The sequence below is a fragment of the Xiphophorus maculatus genome, chromosome 11 (assembly GCF_002775205.1).
Source record: "Xiphophorus maculatus strain JP 163 A chromosome 11, X_maculatus-5.0-male, whole genome shotgun sequence".
In the NCBI taxonomy this organism is placed as follows: Eukaryota; Metazoa; Chordata; class Actinopteri; order Cyprinodontiformes; family Poeciliidae; genus Xiphophorus; species Xiphophorus maculatus.
Window position 1 is genome coordinate 22565299 of NC_036453.1, and position 19176 is coordinate 22584474.

The 19176-nt window shown below is 37.2% G+C and overlaps 1 protein-coding gene across 1 annotated transcript in view; it reads left to right on the plus strand.

The window, feature by feature from the left end:
- The window catches only part of sez6 (seizure related 6 homolog), a 113828-nt gene that overhangs the window by 76612 nt on the left and 18040 nt on the right, over positions 1 to 19176 (plus strand). The window contains exons 4-9 of the mRNA XM_005803614.2: positions 990 to 1182; positions 14166 to 14351; positions 15072 to 15240; positions 15926 to 16092; positions 16177 to 16371; positions 18484 to 18622. Coding sequence (XP_005803671.1) covers positions 990 to 1182; positions 14166 to 14351; positions 15072 to 15240; positions 15926 to 16092; positions 16177 to 16371; positions 18484 to 18622 — 1049 coding nt within the window. The remainder of the gene's footprint in view (positions 1 to 989; positions 1183 to 14165; positions 14352 to 15071; positions 15241 to 15925; positions 16093 to 16176; positions 16372 to 18483; positions 18623 to 19176) is intronic.

Genomic DNA, 19176 nt, shown 5'->3' on the forward strand with positions numbered 1-19176 from the left:
CACCGCGACACAGAATCCATCTAATTTCTGAACTGTACTTGGCTAGACATTTTCATGCTATTTATTCTTGCATAACATTGTTTGAATTGTGGCATCTAGAAATTTTTCCTAAGGATGAACCAGAGCTGTGAGGATCATCTATTTTCCACCTTATATTTTGTTTGATTTCATTAGATTTTTTTCACACATGCCTCAAAAGGCATCTAATGCATAAATGTTGTGAGGTAACCTATAAGATGTTCACAAAGCTACAACATCATAATATGGGCTTTTCCTAATTATCTATAGGCATTATAAACTGTGTATTGTTACAACCAAAATTATCTATACCTCTGGTTAGATTAAGATTGAAAATTATACCTTATCATCTTTTCGCATTTTATTAAAAATAGCATGTAAAGAATTAGTTTCCATAACCTTCTTAATAATCAATGGCAAAATCATAATATTATAATTGTTGACCAGCTTGTAATACTGTATTTCCACTGATTTATTTTTGATGATGAGTTTAAAGTTGTTTAAGGCTGGAAGTTCTTTTTACCATCGCCCTAATCTTTTGCTCATTGCATACATTCATAATTAGGTTCAAGTCAGAACTCCAACTGGGTTGCTCTGAAATGTTGATATAATTCCAGACAGGGGAAAAAAAAAAAGATTACTTTAAACCCAGATCTGCCATGGAAAGAATAATTTTAATAAGTATTTTATGTAAATTTCACAATCTGAAGTAAACAATAGAAGAAAATTATCTTACATTATTCAGCTCTTAGCAGACAGAAATAATTGGATCATCCCAGCTGACCTTAAACATGAAAGGAAAGGGCTAGTCTGACTTTTTTCTCAGAGTGGAAAAAAAGGCAGGTTGTGTGCAAATATCTACTTCCAAAAAATTAGACTAAAGTTATAGGATACACCTTTATGCTTGTACTATCCTACAATTTGCATGCAATTCCAGGCCAAGAAGCTGTTTAACCTTATTTGTTTGTTAGGTACTAAATGTGAGCGTGATGGAGGGAGAGCAGATAACAGTGGAGGACACAGGTGGTCAAGAACCTTTCATCCTCGCCAATGAGTCAGTGCTGATGAGGGGCCTTGTTCTTCGCAGCTGGAGCAACCAGATCTCGATTCGTTTCCGTGGCAATCAGCGGCTCAATTCAGGATTCCTCCTGCTGCATTACCAAGGTGAGCCAAGTCCATTCAGATTTGATCAATCCAACAATTGTTACATTCATCTTATTCACAACAGTTTGGCATAGAAAATTAGGCATTTGTAAGCAAACTTTTTTCAAATTTTGCAGCTTTTTTTTTTGTTACCACTTATTGATTTTTGAAAGTGCAATAACATTAAAGTTAACTTTTTTTAAAACTCAGTTTGTAGAGAAGTGTTTGTTCATCTCATAATAGTCCCACAGGATCTATGTGTAAAAGCAATAAATTCTGTTCAGCTATCACATCCTATTTGTGGAGCCACAGATATAATGAAGTGGTACAGTTCAGTGCACAGTGGACATTTTGTCAACTGTCAGAAATGCTTGTCAGATTTAACTGTGTGAAAATAATGCTTTTACGTTTGATTTTTCATTTAAAGAAAATACTTTAAAATGCACAGCCCCTCACACAATTTCATGTCCTCCACCTGTTTTAACTGATGTAAAGCTCTAGATAAACAGTGCGTCCGATTTGCTTTTCTTCACATTTGATCCTTTGCTACTGCAACAAATGTTGACCAATGATTTTCAGGATGCTGGAGTCTCACCTATCCGTGTTTCTCAAAAGCAAAAGATGTTTTATCCCACCTGGAGGAAAGCCATAATACGCCTGTTGAACGCAGGATAACTAGGTCAAGAAAGCTGCTGTAAGATTCAGACATGTTGACTAAACCATAGACAACTTCATCATTTGTTTCTGAACACATATAGCAACAGGTGGGATAAAACAAATATTACTACATTCTGATCCTCCTGACCTTGCTCCTCCTGTTTACATTTTGCTGAAATGACTTGTAAACTGCTAGTTTGTCTTATAATGTGTGTAGATGGAACTTAGAGAAAATGTTATTTTCTTTCTTCCTTCATTTTGGGCCGAAATATTATTACAAATATTACTACTAATATATTATTAATGACTACTGATGTTGCAGCTTCCCTGGGTAAGTAGACCAAAATCCATGAGCTGAGGTTCGTGATACTGATTATTAAAAAATGTTGTGATCCGAACCGCAATCTGATACTAAGAATTGGATCTGGACATTTTTTTAAACCCATACTTGAAGAACATTATGGTAAACATTCTTTCATGTTTACCTCAACATTTTTTTAGTTACCGTAATCTCCCCTACTTTGGTGTGGCTTTGGAATGAATACATTCAGTGTCAGCAGGAAAAAATAAGAAATGTGTTTGCGTTGATACAGAATAAAAATGTTTTTTTAACCACTTCTAAGATGGAATACATAAAAAGTTCATCAAAATCTGACCTGGTGATGAAGAGCAAAGTGTGGTGCAAGCACAAATACATTAAATTTTTCACTGAAATGCAATTCTTTGTAAGTTGTTATAATTATCAAGAAACAAATATTTGAATTAGCATTATTGATGGGGAATTATAAGTTAATGCAGTAGGAAGTCACATAAAATGTAAAGTATGCATGACACTCAGGTAATTTTTTATATATTTATTTTACTTTAGAGAAGTTACGATTATTGATTATTATTATTATTGACAACAATATTTGATGTTTTCTAATCTGAACTATATTTTCTTTAATATTTTGTTTTACCAACCAATGTCAAATATTCCAAGCTGCTCACTGGTGTCAGCAGGTTTCAGGGAAACATTTAAACATAGTGCTTCAAATGGTTTCTTTCTTTCTGCTTTTTTAGTTTGGAGGCAAATCAATACATGGAAACATTCAATAGACCAGAAAAATAGTTATGTTACTTAATACAAAAATATAAATTTTGAGCCAAGAACAAAAAAGCTGAGGTTGTTAAATTAAAGCCAAGGCATTATTTGAGCAGTGATAAGGTGCAATTTCATCTATAATGTAATGTAAAGTAATTATGTAGCAATACTATACTGTAAAGTCGGGAAACAAACAACATAAACAACATGTAAAGGCTTTTCCCCACATGGCCATTCATCTTGAAGCTGTGAGGATGGACTAAAAACATAAATCTTAGCGTGAATCCTAAGGTGGCTATCCAGTACTATGATGACAAGAGTACAAAGCGTGTTGCCAGAAATAAAGTTGCTTGTTCCCAATCTCTATAAATATGATCCATACATTCTTCACAACCATCCCTTGCTTTTGCATGACATTGATCTTCTGTGCCGCTAACAATGTCTGTTTATCTTAGCAATAACACAAAGCGACCACCAATTACATGCCCCATCGATTTTAGCTGATGGGGGGAAGCCAGTGTACAAAGCATTCGCTCCTCTACTTTAATAGGACATTTTTGGTCAGTTAGAAAATGAAATAAAGCATCTAAACATTGGCGCTGACGTGAGATGAATCCACCCTTCTCAGTTATGTGGATATTATTGTGTGGTCTAGGCCAAATGATGACAGTGACAGGTCATTACAGAGACAAGTCATTATAGATTACACAAGCTATGAGTAGTGATGCAGAATAGCTATAGACAGATGATGATAAATTGTATTTCACTGTAAACATCTAAAGAGTAAATCTTTAATGTTATCCAATAGGACAGTGACAAATGTGTTGATGTCAAAATCCATGTATTATTTCACTGTAATTTTGCATATGAAGGTTTATTATTCACCCTTACAACTCTAGCTTGCTTTTCCATTAATCCTTTCAAAATCGCAGTGCCTCTCATGTAAGGGACTTTATTGTTTCCTCATTTCATCATGTTAGAGCCATAAATATCAGTGATTTATTGGAATTTTATCACAAAATGGTGTCATATTGGGAAGTGAAAGTATACTTTTGGTAAATAAAAAAAATTAAAACATGTGTCATGCATTGGTTTACAGCCCCTTTTACTCCGGTACCTCTAAAATATAATGCAACCAGTTGCCTAACTTAGTTAAGTCTTAACCTGTGTGCAATTTAATCTCAGGGTAAAGTTGTTCTTCATTAAAGAAAATTTCACAGAGCTCTGTTCAATCCATCATCTGAAAGATTATGGCAAAAATTTGAACTCACTAAGATGTAACCTTCCACCCAAACTAACAGCCCCACATAGGAGAGCCTTAATAGGCACAGCCACCAAGAGTCCCATGGTAATTCAGGAAGAGTTGCAGCTCCAGCGTTGGCAGCATGTTGTTGTTTTTTATGTTGTGACTTTGTAACAGGGACAACAAATGAAAAACTGCCTTTGGCTAACACTGCAAATTTTTACTTCATTTGTTCTTAATGCGCACCATCTCATCCCAGACCAAATCAATAAATTAGAATCTTATTAAAAAGTTCATTTACTTCAGTCAGTACAGCCACAAAGTGAAGCACATTATGTAGATTAATTACACACAGACTGATGTTTTCATGCATGCCTTTATTTATGTTTATTATGATGAATTTCTGCTTACAACTAATGAAATAAATGACATTTAATATTGTTATATTATATTAGACCAATAAAAAATTACATTTTCATGCAGAAATGTGAGCTTAATGAAAAAAACATTAGTCATACCTACTTGAGGGTTGTTATTTTTAATAACTACTTTTGATCTGACAAAGGAACCTCAGTGGAAGGCACATTCTACTATTTTTTTTTTAAATGACAATACATCATATCCTGGACACATTATCTCCACTGCAATGTATAGTAGAGAGAGAATCATGCAGCAAGGAGTTTTTTTTTTCTCCAACTGGGACAAAAAGCTGGTCTGACTGAATAGATGAGGCAGTTAAATATAGGACAATACTGAAAGAAAACCTTTATAATTGACACCTGTGCTGAGTTTCACCTTCCAGAAGGACAACAATCCCTAAATGGATAGCCAACAAGGGTCATTGTTCTTCTACTTCTGTACCTCAACTATTTTCCCAAACCGTACATAAAAGTAAAGGTTTTACATATCAGCACTTTATGTAGACTCATCATTAAAGGTTTTAAATTTACATCAAAATGAGGAGCTTCGAATCAAATACCAATTTGACTGTCATTAAGAAAGGTAAGGTGTATGGGCAAATATTTTAGACCAGCTAATGCTGTGAGGCACCCCGCTTTCCAATGACCGAGCATGCAAATAGGCAGTAGAAAACTTTTTAGGGTTGAAAGTGATAACTAAATTTTTTATTATTATTATTCTGAGTTCTTATGACACCTTTTAAGGTCAGGTGAGTCATATCTTTACATCAAAAATCCCCAATGGCCAAAGCAACAACTGTTTTATTTAGATTAAGATATATTCATGTGCTAGAATATCCCTGTTGAAGCCCAGAAACAACAAATGAACAAGTATTTTTGTCTCTAAGGGTGCAAAGCTAAGACAGCCATACCCCAAAAGACTGGTAGTTGTAATTATAGAAAACTTAGTTCTACAAAATATTGGCTGAGGGGTGATTGATAGACATGCACATCACTCTTTTCAGATTTGTACTTCTTAAATAATTGCAAACCAGTTTTTCAAACCTATTCACAATTATTTATTACTTGATGTTGCTGTATAAAATGCAGATAGAATACGGAAAAGTTTCAGGTTGTAATGGGCTAAAATTTCAAAAAGGTTAAATGTTTGTAGTAGTATCACTTGTTATGAACTTGTACAATAAATTTAGTCTTTTAAATCTGATTGCAAATGAAATGTGACCTGTACATTTTAGTTTGGCATTTAACTGTCACTCTGTTAGCTTTTACTATAACATTCACAGTGGCTTAGAAAACAGAAACAAGTGTTTTTTACCTGCTTTTTTCCTATGTGTAATGTTGATATTCTCCCTAATGTCCCTGAAAGCAACAACAATCTGAAATTTAATTCTTCTAAAAAAGCTACTTTGGTGCCACCGGGCCCTCTGCTGGTGGTGGTCTGAGGGCCCGGTGGCACTGACTAAATAATTGCCTCACTCATATCAGTCTGAATGTGTGTATGAATGATCTGGTGTAAAGTGCTTTGAAGACTTGATAAGGTCTTACACATGTATAGGTCATTTATAATTATGGCAAAAGTTTTGGGTCACAGTACAGAAAAAAAAATTATTAAAATAAAAATCTAACTCAAATTTATTACAACTCACTCTATTCCAGCACAGTCAATCTAATGTAATACAGCCAGTTTCAATGCATTTTCTCTACATAATCCTGATTCGTAAAAAGTCCACCATCAACCGAAATGCCAACAGATTGCATTAAAACTTCACATTGACTTTTCTTCCCACCTCCTGTCCTTCAACAGGAAAACTCCTCTAAAAGATGCATGGTCAGGACAGGTGGGCCATCTGGCTTCACCGGCCGGGGGTAAAGAGGACAGGACAGAGTGACAGAACAGCACCAGGCCCAAGGATACTTTGCTATGGGTGTGGAGATCAAAAACAAAACACTGAACAACTACGTTTCTAATTATAATGTGAGGCCATTAACATACTGTAATTGAGCATAATTCAAGATAAACACAAAATATGTCTGTTTTTCAAAACATAAAAATACAGACATATGAAATCCCATTGCAGAGGCTTATAAAAGCCGAAAACTAATGAACAAATCACCAGCTTCAGCTAATAAAGAGAACTTCTCACAGGTTGCTCTTAAGTTCTTAAGCTGTCAATCAAATTACCACGAATACTCCTCTCTGCTGTTTGCAAGGAATGCATCATTGACAAAAAAAAAAGACACAAATGTATGTTGGTGCTGCAAATTTTGCTACAACGATGAAAAAAGGCAATGGGCAGTTTTGTTAAGAAAAAATAAAAATGTCGCAGACGGAAGATTTTTCAGTTTGTGTTTCTCTGCTTCGTAAGCAGAATATCACCTTGTCCTTTAGAATGGGCTGTGAGTAATGTGACCGGACAAGCGTGGAAAAGGAGACAGAACCGTGGAGAGGTTCTTCTCAGCTCAAGGTAATTAATATCTTCTACAACGTTAGCTCTTTCTGTGATGACAGACTGATGGATGCCTCTATTACATCAGCAGTGTGCCTGACACTCGGAACATGATTTAAGATGCGTTCTATGTTTAATGCAAAGACAGTAGGAAGTAGGGGTGTGGAATAAAGGAGGAGACACTACTTTCAGCACATCTCCTCACCATTATCTTTTCACATACGGTTCATGTAAGAACATTGTGGCTGTGGATCTCTTCCTAAAGCCTGTACACTGCTATGGATAACCATCCATAATTATAGTTCCCTCAGGTAAAGGTCTGTACAAAAGCTGACTCAAAGATGCCACTTTTTGCTACATGTCTAAAAGTAATGTTTGAAGACTTTTATTTTCATCCTCTCTTGCCATTCTTCTGAGAGTTGGTAGGATAAGCTTCCATCTCTACACTTCTTAGTTACAGTTTTATTTGTTTCCAAACCGTTTCTTCATTCCTCTGACTATAGAGGTGAGCAAGCTTATTTCCTGACTTATGAAAAAAATATCAACATGGCAGAAATAATTGAATCGCATCTACTCTGGTCTCTTCCATTTAAAGCAGCTGGATAGAGAAGTAGCATCCCCTTCCATACACACGGGAAACAGGAAGCTATTGCCTATTGTGATCATCTTAAAAGAGAAAAATAAAAATTATGAATTAGGTTCAGATGCTTTTTTGATTTTGTCTTGCTAACAGTCAAAATACATAAGGCAAAAAAATCACCCCCCTCTAACTTAGTTTTAGAAAGTCAACAATAGGCAATACAAATGTTTTTTTTTTTTTTTGTTTTCTGAATATTTAAGTTAATCTTAAAAAAAAAAATTACATTAATAACATTTCCATACTTTTCCAAAGTCATTGGTAAAGTATGTTAAGAGTCCTGGTAAGAAAGTAGCCTCATGTCAATTGCTGAAATGAATTTTAAATGTTTACTGAGACACTTATCCTTTTTTCTTTTCTGTTGTATTGAGTATGTGTATGTATATACTGTATATTTAGATGCATATATGTTGGGTTCATAACAATGCATATTCTTAAATAAAGAATGCTAAAAGAAAGAAAGTAGCTTCGCTGTTGTGAACATTTAATAAAGAAAGACTTGAATATTTACAAGCTAGTAATGTGAGAAATAAAGTGTTACCATATTAACCCACATCATTGTGATATATGATGCATTACATGTCATATTAGTTTGGTTGGAGACATTTGTGCAGGCAACAGCTACAGATATCAAAGAGAAGCTTGAACAGTTTATTGATACGAGTGAATGAATAGTTCTTCATGGTTCAGAACACAGAATTGAGGAACTGAGGAAGAGAAGTAAATAGTAAGATATAGTTGGGATATAATGGAAATGATGGGTGAGATGATTAGCTTACGACTAGAGATGGTGGAGTTGCGGGGGAGGAAGGTCAGGATACCCACAGAGGCTGAAATCAGCAGGTGGTGGTGGGTGGTGTTTGTTGATGAGTATTTTCGTAAAATCAAGGAATGCGAGCGCTCATAAAACGTAGTAGGCCTTATTGCCAGTTATAGAGCCAAATAGTCTTTACCCTGGCTGTTTAAATCCCCTGCCTCTTTAGATCTGCTGCTCTTTAGGTTCCTCCAGATTGGACTTGTTGACCCCCAGCTTTGAGGACACACCTGCTGGTCACACCCTGCATGTATTGTTTTTAGGCGAACATTTAAAACGCAGAAATTTTTAACATCCTGCTGAACTAATTCCCCATTTGTTTTGAAGATGTTTTGATTTAATAGGTGTAGTTTTATCTTTGCCAGTGCTGTGATATTGTGCAAGCATTTCTGACTGAATTTAACTAATATGCTGTAGTGACAACTATGGTGGCCACATGTCTTCTACTAAGGGTATGTGATTCACAATTTATCAAGGCTTCTGAGGAGCATTGACTGAATTCCTCCTTTAGTTCAAAGTTAGCTCTCTTTAATAGCCTTTATTGAATAAATGACCATTAAAATTGAGGATTTTGCCCAACCACGTAAATATCAATAGGCCATATCAGGGCAAAGCGATGGTTTTTCTTTTTACAACTGAATCACTTTCCCAGAGACAACACCATCGATCTTTCTGTAAAAGGCAATGTCTTGATGCACAGCCATCGACATGAGGCATGGATGCAATGACAGTCACCCCCTCCCACATGTCGCTTACAAAGGATTGTTGCTAAATCTGCTCATCAAACTAGCTGACAAGAAATGACTAGTCATTGGAACAGCGCACGTTTCCCCTGACAACACATTTTTCTTTAAATGTCAATGTAACAGAAAATAAATGATACACCCCAAATAAACTTCCATTAAATAATAGTACCAATCTACACAACATTCATGGTTTGTTTTGTTTTCCATCACCCCCATTTCATTATCTCCTGCCCTCACCTTGGCCAATTTGATCCAATTCCAGCTCCTTACATGATTGGATTCATTTAGGAAATAAACACACAGACACACACACGCCCACACAAAGACACAATCACGCAACAATATAGCATTCAGTGGACCTACAGTGAAATGCATTTTTATTTGTGTGTCCAAATTTATTGGGTAACTCACTATTACCGGTTTTCTCGTCTCAACAATTCTACCGTACTCCACAGCATTTGTCCATTACTGGTTGAAGAGGAGCATTCTCAATTTTAAGTACTTAGGCAAATGAAATGTGCATGCAGCAGGGGAAAAAAAATAACTAATTTGACAGATGTGTGAGTGAATGGCAAACTTTTTTTTTTTTGAGAAGTGGTTGCTGCCTTTGAATGATTTCCCTCATTTTGATTATCTAGAGCTAGTGAAAATAGCAATTGCATACAAAATACTCATTCATGGTTTTTGTATTTGTTAGCAGTGCTGCAGCCAATTTTTCTAAGTGATAATCCATTGTCAATATATGTATGAAACGTAAGAATTTTTACGAAAGTCAATACTCAAGGATGCTTAAAACATCTATTTTTTATTAGAAGGAAAGCCTGTGACTGTGGCGCTGGCTAGGACAATTTCCTCAGAAACACAGAGTGTCTTCAACAATCTTACTCCAGATACAAACAGTAATAACAAAAATAAGCACTATATTACTGCCTGTGGAATTTATTTAACACAAATTCTAGTTTTACACTAGCTTGATAAAAAACAGCCCCTTGTTACGCTTTACTTTGTAGAGACTTGCATGATTGCTTGTTGAAGGTGTGGACTGGCCGTGACGTAGGTATATAAGATGACAGTGTGATGCCATGGAGCTTACCAAAAATTGCCTGCACTGTAAAACAGCCCTCCTCCACTGCGAAGGGAGAAATGCTGAGGCGAACGAGGCGGCTATGAATGTTAATTAAAAATGTTATTTGGAAGCGTGGCCAACATGGACTGAACAGCTTCGTTCACTTCCTCTGCTGCTTTTGCCAAACTATAGGAAGGCTACAGTTTTAGAACTGCATAAAAAATAAAAAAATCAACTTCATTGTGATTGGCCCGGTTGAATTTCTTCCAGAGAAATTCATCTCAATGGGAGAAAACCCAGATGGAGAATGGAAGAGTGATTACAATCAAGTGGAAGTCCTTGGCAGGGCAATGGTCAGATTACGTTTATGCTACTATGGCAAAAATTGGGTCGTTTCAACCTAATATTAGTAATATATAGTAATTTCTATAGTAAATTTTATATTTTTTTCCTATTTGACCATTTCTATGGCAGAGTATAACTAAAAACAAAAATATCACTCAGAGTTGAATGGGCACGAAGTTGCAATCTGACCTCACAGCAAACAGGTCATGGGTTTATGTGAGAAGTTTGCATCGTCGCTCCAGCTTCCTCAACTAAAAACATGCATGACAGGTTAGTTGGCCATTCTAAATTACCCTTTGACGTGAGTGTGTGGACGCATAGTTATTTCTTGTTTGTCTTTGTGATGGACTGGTGACCTCTCAGCAGATGAACCTCGCCTCTAGCCTATTGACAGCAGGAGATAGACTCCAGCCCTCCTACGACCTTTCAAGAATAAAGTGGCTGTAGAACAATAGGCTGATGAATACAAATGGATGGAAGCACAATAATCCAAATTGGGTTGTTTTTAGTCTAGATGTTTTAAGAAGACGTGAAATAGAAAATATAAATTTACCTTGGGTGCTTGCTTGGATATTTGTGTGTCATAATGATGGACTTCTCTCCAGGATATATACCTCTTGCTCTATAACTGCTGGTATAAATTGCGGTCCTGCAGTGACCCTGAACAGGATTAGGTAGGTTACAGAAAATGAGAGCATGAGTGCAGCATTTTATCAGCAATGTTACAATTTTTTTTTTTTTATCTATGCTACCATCACCGAAACACTGTAGCACGATGCTGTCACATACTGTTCATAACTAGATATGTAACTATTAACAGTGTTCAGTCAGACAATATTTGAATACTTCAGCAGTCATATGTGTCAATATTATTAGCATTATGTGATGCAAATGGCACAAAATGTGCATAAGCGCAAACAACACTGATTTTAATATTCACTCTTTAATATGATGCAACATTGGGTCTAAAGTTCTGGTTCATACTTGTTGAGCTCTACACCTTATTGTATACGTGCATGTCTTTTCCTTGACATTTTTACAAGAAAACAACAGAAAAACAGACATCAGCTCCACATCTGTTTCCTGTGGCTCTACAGCACCAGCAGCTAATCTTCCTGGCTGCCTGCACCGTGGATCTATTATTTCTAATGGCAAAACAATCAGGCTTTATGGCCCAGCACCACATCTACTGGAATGGAAGCAGCACGTAATTTAATACTTCAGGAATTGGCTCCACGATTTTTGCCTCTGGCTCCCCCGTCGTATGCTCAATAGGGATTTAAATGCTGCTATGATAATGGCAATAACTAGGTTCATTGGAGCTAGTGATAAACTATGAATGGAATGGATGACCCAAGGGCAGAGTGCTTTGTCCCTGTGGCTCACTGATTTACTGCAAAGCAAAGGTCCTGTTTCATAAGAAACCAGTGGTTTGCTCAAGAAAAAAAAAAAAAACATGCAAGTAAGAGGTTTGAGAAACCTTTATGGCCATTAAGCATTTAGGGCTGTTTTCCCTTACGTTTTACTTCAAAGACTAATAGAATGACATTTCGAATAGAAAATTTAGTTTCAAGGTAACAGCATAAAACCTATCACATTTCTTTTACTCTACAAATGGCTGGTTGAAGTGAAAACACTTCAAAGCCAAACTACAGAGCTGGTTTAATTTTTGTGCAGTTTAACCTTCACTTGCCCCACATCTCTTTGTGCAACACATTTTCACCTGAGAGTATCGAATTGTACAGTTACATACAACCTACTAGCATTCCCTGTCTTGTTTGGCATTGGAGCTCTGACGGAAATACCTTTACGAAAGGTGGAAAAGGCTTTAAAAGGAAGCTAAAAAATTTACCTGTGAACGAGTAAAAATGTTAAGATTACTATTTTTTTCTCTCAGCTGTCGTTCATTCGGGTGATTTTTCTGTTTGCCATTAACAGTCACTCTGCATTTTTATATGTTAAGGCTGGGGAACTTCTTGAGAGACTTAAGAATCAGGGTAAAAGTTAGCTTAAATCGATTAAAGTGTAACTGGTTCATCTTTCAGACTTTCTGCTGGAACGTATTTGAATTGGGTGTTTTATACACCCACATAAATTGGATGCACAAAGCTATGGTTGCTTTACTGGTTGACATTTTTTCTTCACAATTCAGATTTACAAACATAAAATATATATGATTTGAACTTATGCCCGTCTTACCTGCTGTCTGCTGAGGAGTGCTTGAATCATTGTTGCTAATTCCTCCTCTTGGTCAGAGTCTTTCTTGAGAAGTGTGCTCAAATTAGGCTGGTCAAATTCTAGCTGTTTTCTGTTTCATACGGCTTTCATAATGCCTTTGTTGTTGTAGCGCCAACCATACTGGATCCAATTATAGAGCTATTTCTGTTATTCACACATTTCAAGAAGTTTAAAAGTTTTGGTGTGGTCATTAAAGTCCCTTCACTAATGAGGTAGAACAGTGCAGTTATTAGACAGGAGGAGAAGGTTGTTTAATAGCTTCCATTAAAGACTTGCTTTGCTTACTTCATTATCTATGCTAACTTCATCCCATTCTGCACCATTTATTTAAAAACAGGGACAGGACAACAATGCAAAGGAAGTCCAGAAACATTGATCTTACCCCACAGCAATCGTCCGTCTTGGACAGATGCAACATAGGCTATTCTTCCTCCCACTATCATTTTACAGACCCACTGGGATGTTCAGCTTATCAGCGAAACCTCCATTTGTCAACATAGTTGCAGTAACAAGAATCACGCAGTGCTATTTATTACCAAGGGCTCCAAACGTCCCTCTGTACATTTGCATATTTTATTTGTTGGTAAATTACAAATAGCAGATGAAGACTAGGGAGCTAATGCTCAGTTTCGCACCAATTCTAATTGTGTGAACGTTTTACAAGGACTGAGACAGTTGGCTGAAATATAGTGTTTGATTTGTTTGAAGAAATAATGGGCAACAAAAGTCCACTCCCCTTCTATATGCAAATATTTAACAGTGATAAACAGTGATCTGGGGGAGGACACAACATGGTGAACACATACAAAACACACATTCAAAATAACAGCGGTTGTGCACATTGTAGGACAGGATATTGTCTATACAGAATTGTATGCAAATGATCTGTTTATTGTTGCTTCATAGGAAATATCTATCTATCTATCTATCTATCTATCTATCTATCTATCTATCTATCTATCTATCTATCTATCTATCTATCTATCTATCTATCTATCTATCTATCTATCTATCTATCTATCTATCTATCTATCTATCTATCTATCTATCTATCTATCTATCTATCTATCTATCTATCTATCTATCTATCTATCTATCTATCTATCTATCTATCTATCTATCTATCTATCTATCTATCTATCTATCTATCTATCTATCTATCTATCTATCTATCTATCTATCTATCTATCTATCTATCTATCTATCTATCTATCTATCTATCTATCTATCTATCTATCTATCTATCTATCTAGATTAAAGATGCCTCTATTTTCTGTTTTCTTTTCTATGACTTTCTCTTCTCTCCAGCTTTTGTGCTCAGCTGTACATTCCCCAAAGAACCTGTGGGTGGAGAAGTTTCAGTGACCAATCTCCATGCTGGTGGGGAGGCCTACTTCAGTTGTTTTACTGGATACAAGTTGCAAGGTCCCAAAATGCTCACATGTCGCAACGCAACTACACCCTACTGGAGTGGAAAAGAACCTCAATGCGTAGGTAAGGCAACTAATTCCTTTGCTAAGCTTATTCAAATGAATCTCTGCAGTTGGAACAGCCACGCCTATGTGTGATTTGGTTTGGTTTATTTGACTTTCGTGTCGCATTAAACCCACCTACATTCATTTTTTTCACTATCTAATAATCACAGCAAACATCTCGCTAAGAATGAAATTCCTAAAATTTTTAACAACTGAAATCAAGAACAAAAGCGAGCCTTCGAAAACAAAGCGAGCCTTTTTTTTTTCCAGCCTTCCTGAAGAAAACTGGTAATTTTGATTAATGAACGCTTTTCACCAGAGTGTCTCCCACTGAGTTGATTTGGGAGACCAACTGTGCACAGGGAGCTATTCTTTAGAGACGGGGCAAAACAAAGCCGTCGGACCTGGCTGCCTTGATTAGCACATGTGGCTGTCAGTCTCCTGCTTGTAAAGGCTCATCTTCCTGTTCCGGCCTTTTCACATCGCCTGCCTGCAGCTGCTCTCGGCTGATAGCATTACCGCTGCCATTTTGCCGCGTTAAGACACTCTTAGACCCAGGAGAGCTGCCTGGTGTTGCACAGCCACAGTCCATTGGATATTGATGCAATCTGTCCACAGACAGTGACTTTTCTCTGAAATCCCCCCTTCCATAGTTTCATTACATTTCTCATCTAGCTTTTACCCTCTAACTCTTTATCCTCTTGCTCTCTCGTCTCTTGCTCGGTTTCTTCTCATATAGCGTCCTGTGGGGGGATGATAAAGAATGCCACCTATGGTCGTATCGTCTCTCCTGGTTTCCCTGGCAACTACAGCAACAATCTGACCTGCCACTGGGTACTGGAAGCCCCCGAAGGCCACCGGCTTCACATTCACTTCGAGAAGGTTGCTCTGGCAGAAGATGATGACAGGTGGGCTATACCTGACATAATTCTGAAAAAGAAAAACAAACATAAAAAGCTTCATAAAGGCCCGTTTGTAGAGAAAGAGACTCAACTAGTCCAAAAGGAGTTTACTATCTTACTCAAACCTTTACTAACAGATTCATTAGATCTTACCAGTTGTAAAGTTTAGACTAATTATTTGTACTCTACATCCCACAGATACTCATTGAGATTAAGACCTGAAGAAATTGCAGGACAAGTCAACACATTGGACTTGCTGTTGTGTTTTTCTTTAGCTAATAGCTGATAGTATCAAGTGCTAAACTCACCATCTGAATGACATTATCCATGTGAACAGAGCATTACATTCTCAAGGGTCATTAATGACCAAAGTCTTTAGAGTAATGGATGAATTTGAAAGCATGTATTGTCACTACAATCCTTTAAGAGCATTCTTTAAGTCCAGTGAATTGAGGAGGCTGATGTAGCATGAAATAGGGGACAGCAGATTCATTACATTTTCAATTGAATCTACTGATCGACGTAGCTGCTGTCATGCATGGTCATTCGCCTTATTACAAGACCGATCTGGGATATTACCACAAAGTTGTTGCAACTGCAACTACAAGAGTCTTGTGGAAAGTTAAGTTTTTCTTATTTTACTTTCCAGTCTAATTCACAGGACTATTTTTGCTGGTGTGTTTCTAAACAGGCTGTTGATAAAAAATGGGAACAACATTGACTCTCCTCCTGTATATGACTCCTACGAAGTGGAATACTTGCCAAACGAGGGCGTGCTCAGCACCGGCCGTTACTTGTTTGTGGAGTTCACCACAGATGGGACGATGACATCCACTGGAGCAGCCATTAGATACGAAGGCAAGCAGATTACGTGCACTGCAGAGTGATTCATTTTGTACACGCAATGTCACAGGTCCCTAACTATTTACTTTGTCAATGCAGCCTTTGCAAAAGGGATGTGCTACGAGCCTTTTGTAAAGTATGGCAACTTCAGCAGCAGTGACTCCACCTACAGCATGGGAGCTGTAGTTGAATTCTCATGTAATCCTGGCTACACACTGGAGCAAGGTTCCGTAGTGATTGAGTGCGTGGATTCTCAAAACCCACAGTGGAATGAGACGGAACCCGCCTGCAGGGGTAAGCGAACAGATTTGGTCTGAATCCCATTTTAAGCCATTTACATCCTACTTAGTGGGCCTTCCTCTGTGTTTGCTGTCTGCATATGTATGGGAGTAGGGCTCATATTTCCAGGTGTATCTCATCAGTCTCCCATTAAACCTCCTCCCAATTCCCATCCCTTGGCACATTCTACAAGTAGCTGTGAAAATACTGCACAGTGTGAGAAGGGAGTAATTCTTCATAATGTTATGATTTAATTTCTCACAACACCTAGTTGTCCATTTATGGCAAACAAAGTTGCCATAAAATAAATGCACTTTAAGGAACCAAAGAAAACAGTTCTGAACATAACACACTTACAGATGAGTATGGATGTTTTAGAGGTTTTTGTGGTTGTAGCAATAATTGCTGAAAAGGTGAAAAAAAAAAAAAAACACTTGCCAAGAAAAATATTATTATGCCTCAAAAAACGGCATTATATTGTTAGCTGACAGTTTTTTTTCATCTAGTCTTTCCTATAGATTAGAGTCCTTCTAATGAGAGCCCAGACAAACTGACAAGAGTGACCAGCATTTTTGTGGTTTATCTGAAACACATACTAACACAGTAATGTCCCTCCCCCACCTGTTGTTGCACTGCATGTCAGCTTAAAATTGTGCCAGTTCTTTTTTCTTCTTTTGGATAATAAAACTGTCACATTTGGCTGTTCAGAAATGTTTCTGGCTGATTAAAAAACCCACAGTTATGGCTTGGAATAAAAGATTATTTTTAAATTACAGCTGGCAAGCTACAGGCAGAATGTCTGTTAAGACACTGACTGCAACCTGACTACATAGGATGATGCCTAATTGACCAACTAATAACTTTTTCACTTTTATGAAAACAACAGAATATCAGAAGCAAAAATATTCAGCCCATTAAGCACATTTATGAAAAATGCTGTTAAAGTTTGCCTAGATGTGCCAATAAAATTTGAAATTATTAAATGTAGTGATTAAGATGTTAGATTATTTAAACAGCTGTGGGAAATATTAGAAGGAATAGATATTCTTTTAAATGAAGGCAGTGACCATATTGTACAAGTGTTTCAAATCTTAATGAAATATTTTTGATGTAAGTTTTATATCATCATGGTATTTTGTAATAAAAAGTAATTATGCCATGACAATCTCATTATTATCATTGTTATAATGCATCAAGTCTTATTTTATTATTACTTTTTAAATAAGTCACAAAAAAAACCTAGTCAAATATGCCTGGTCTAACAATCTAAGGATTTCATGGTGTTTGCTTGATCATTTCAGTAGGTGGTGATGTCTTTTGTTCAAACATTAAATCCAAAAAGCATTTAACTGTGTCTTCCTGAGCTGGTTTGCTCTGATCCGTGATAAATTCTCTCTTAGGATTATGGGAATGATTTACTTTGATATGTGTGCTTTCAGGGCAGATTTTTCAAGTGCTCAAGATTAAAGGCACACAATAGCTGCCCTGAATTGAACTCTCCACAGAGCGCAGACTATGTACAGTACTTAATAACAGCCTGCTAAACCTATTGCTCTCTGTTCACACTCATCTTATGTACACATATAGTACATCTTTCTGTCTTCACAAGGACTTTGCATTGACTTTTATTAATTTTCGTATTACTTTTTGTTGCCTAACCCCAACACTGACCCTAAACCTAATCGAAACTCAATTCCCACCTTAGTCCTAAACCTAACCCATAACCCCGAAACACTTACAATGTATCAAATACAAGGCCACACCCTCATACTTACACACAATTTGCTGACCTTACTTTGGTTGCTTTAATGCCTGCCTGGTCACTCCGTCACAGACTAAAATTGAAAAGCATTCTTGTAAAGCCAGATATGGGAAAATTAAATTCTTTGCTCTTTTGGGTCACGGTCGCCAAATAGTTCATTGTTGGTACACAGTTTTACAACGATCCTGCCGAGCACGTTCCATTGCACTCGTCCTTTAAAGTCAGGGTTCATTGAATTAAATAAAAAAAAAAACAGGATCCCTGCACCAGTGTTTGCGTTTTAGAGGCTTGATCTTACTCCTCCGTCTGTAAATTGGCTGCAGTTTGTTTCTTTGTGTTGACTTTGCTGTCTCTGTGTGTTACAGCTGTGTGCAGCGGAGAGATCACAGACTCTGCTGGCGTGGTGTTGTCTCCTAATTGGCCCGAGGCCTACGACAAGGGGCAGGACTGCATTTGGGGCATCCATGTGGAAGAGGACAAAAGGATCATGCTTGACATCCAAGTGTAAGAGCCCATACACAGGTCTCAGACTGGAACTCACACAGGGGGAGTCAGGGAGGAGGTCAGATTGAGCTGCCAGCGTTTAACACTCCATCTCTTGCTTCAAACGCACACTTTCTCTGTTACTTGCTCATCTGTTTTCTTATCGCAGCAGGCTTGTGCACAAAGAGAAATCTTTCTGTGGCAGCACTCATTAATTAGATTTTTTTTTTTTTTTTTTTACATTTTTACATCCGCCCACATTAAGGATTCTGTCCTGCTTCCAGCTTGCTCTCTGACCAGATTAGCCAGTAAGCCTCCCTGCTCCCACTTCCCTGGTGTTTGCCTCGGAGTTGGCTTTGAAATGAATATGCTCTGGCAAGTGAACTACTCTGAGCCACTTATCCAGTCCACCCAAATGGAATCCAGCACACACGTACAGATGTCATAATGGACACATGCACACTGTGTGTCACCTTCACTCTTCACCTTCACGAGCTCCGTCTCACATAGTCACACTTGCACAAACACACAGACATCTGTTTCTCCCGTCTCTGCACCTCTTATTGGTCTTAAAT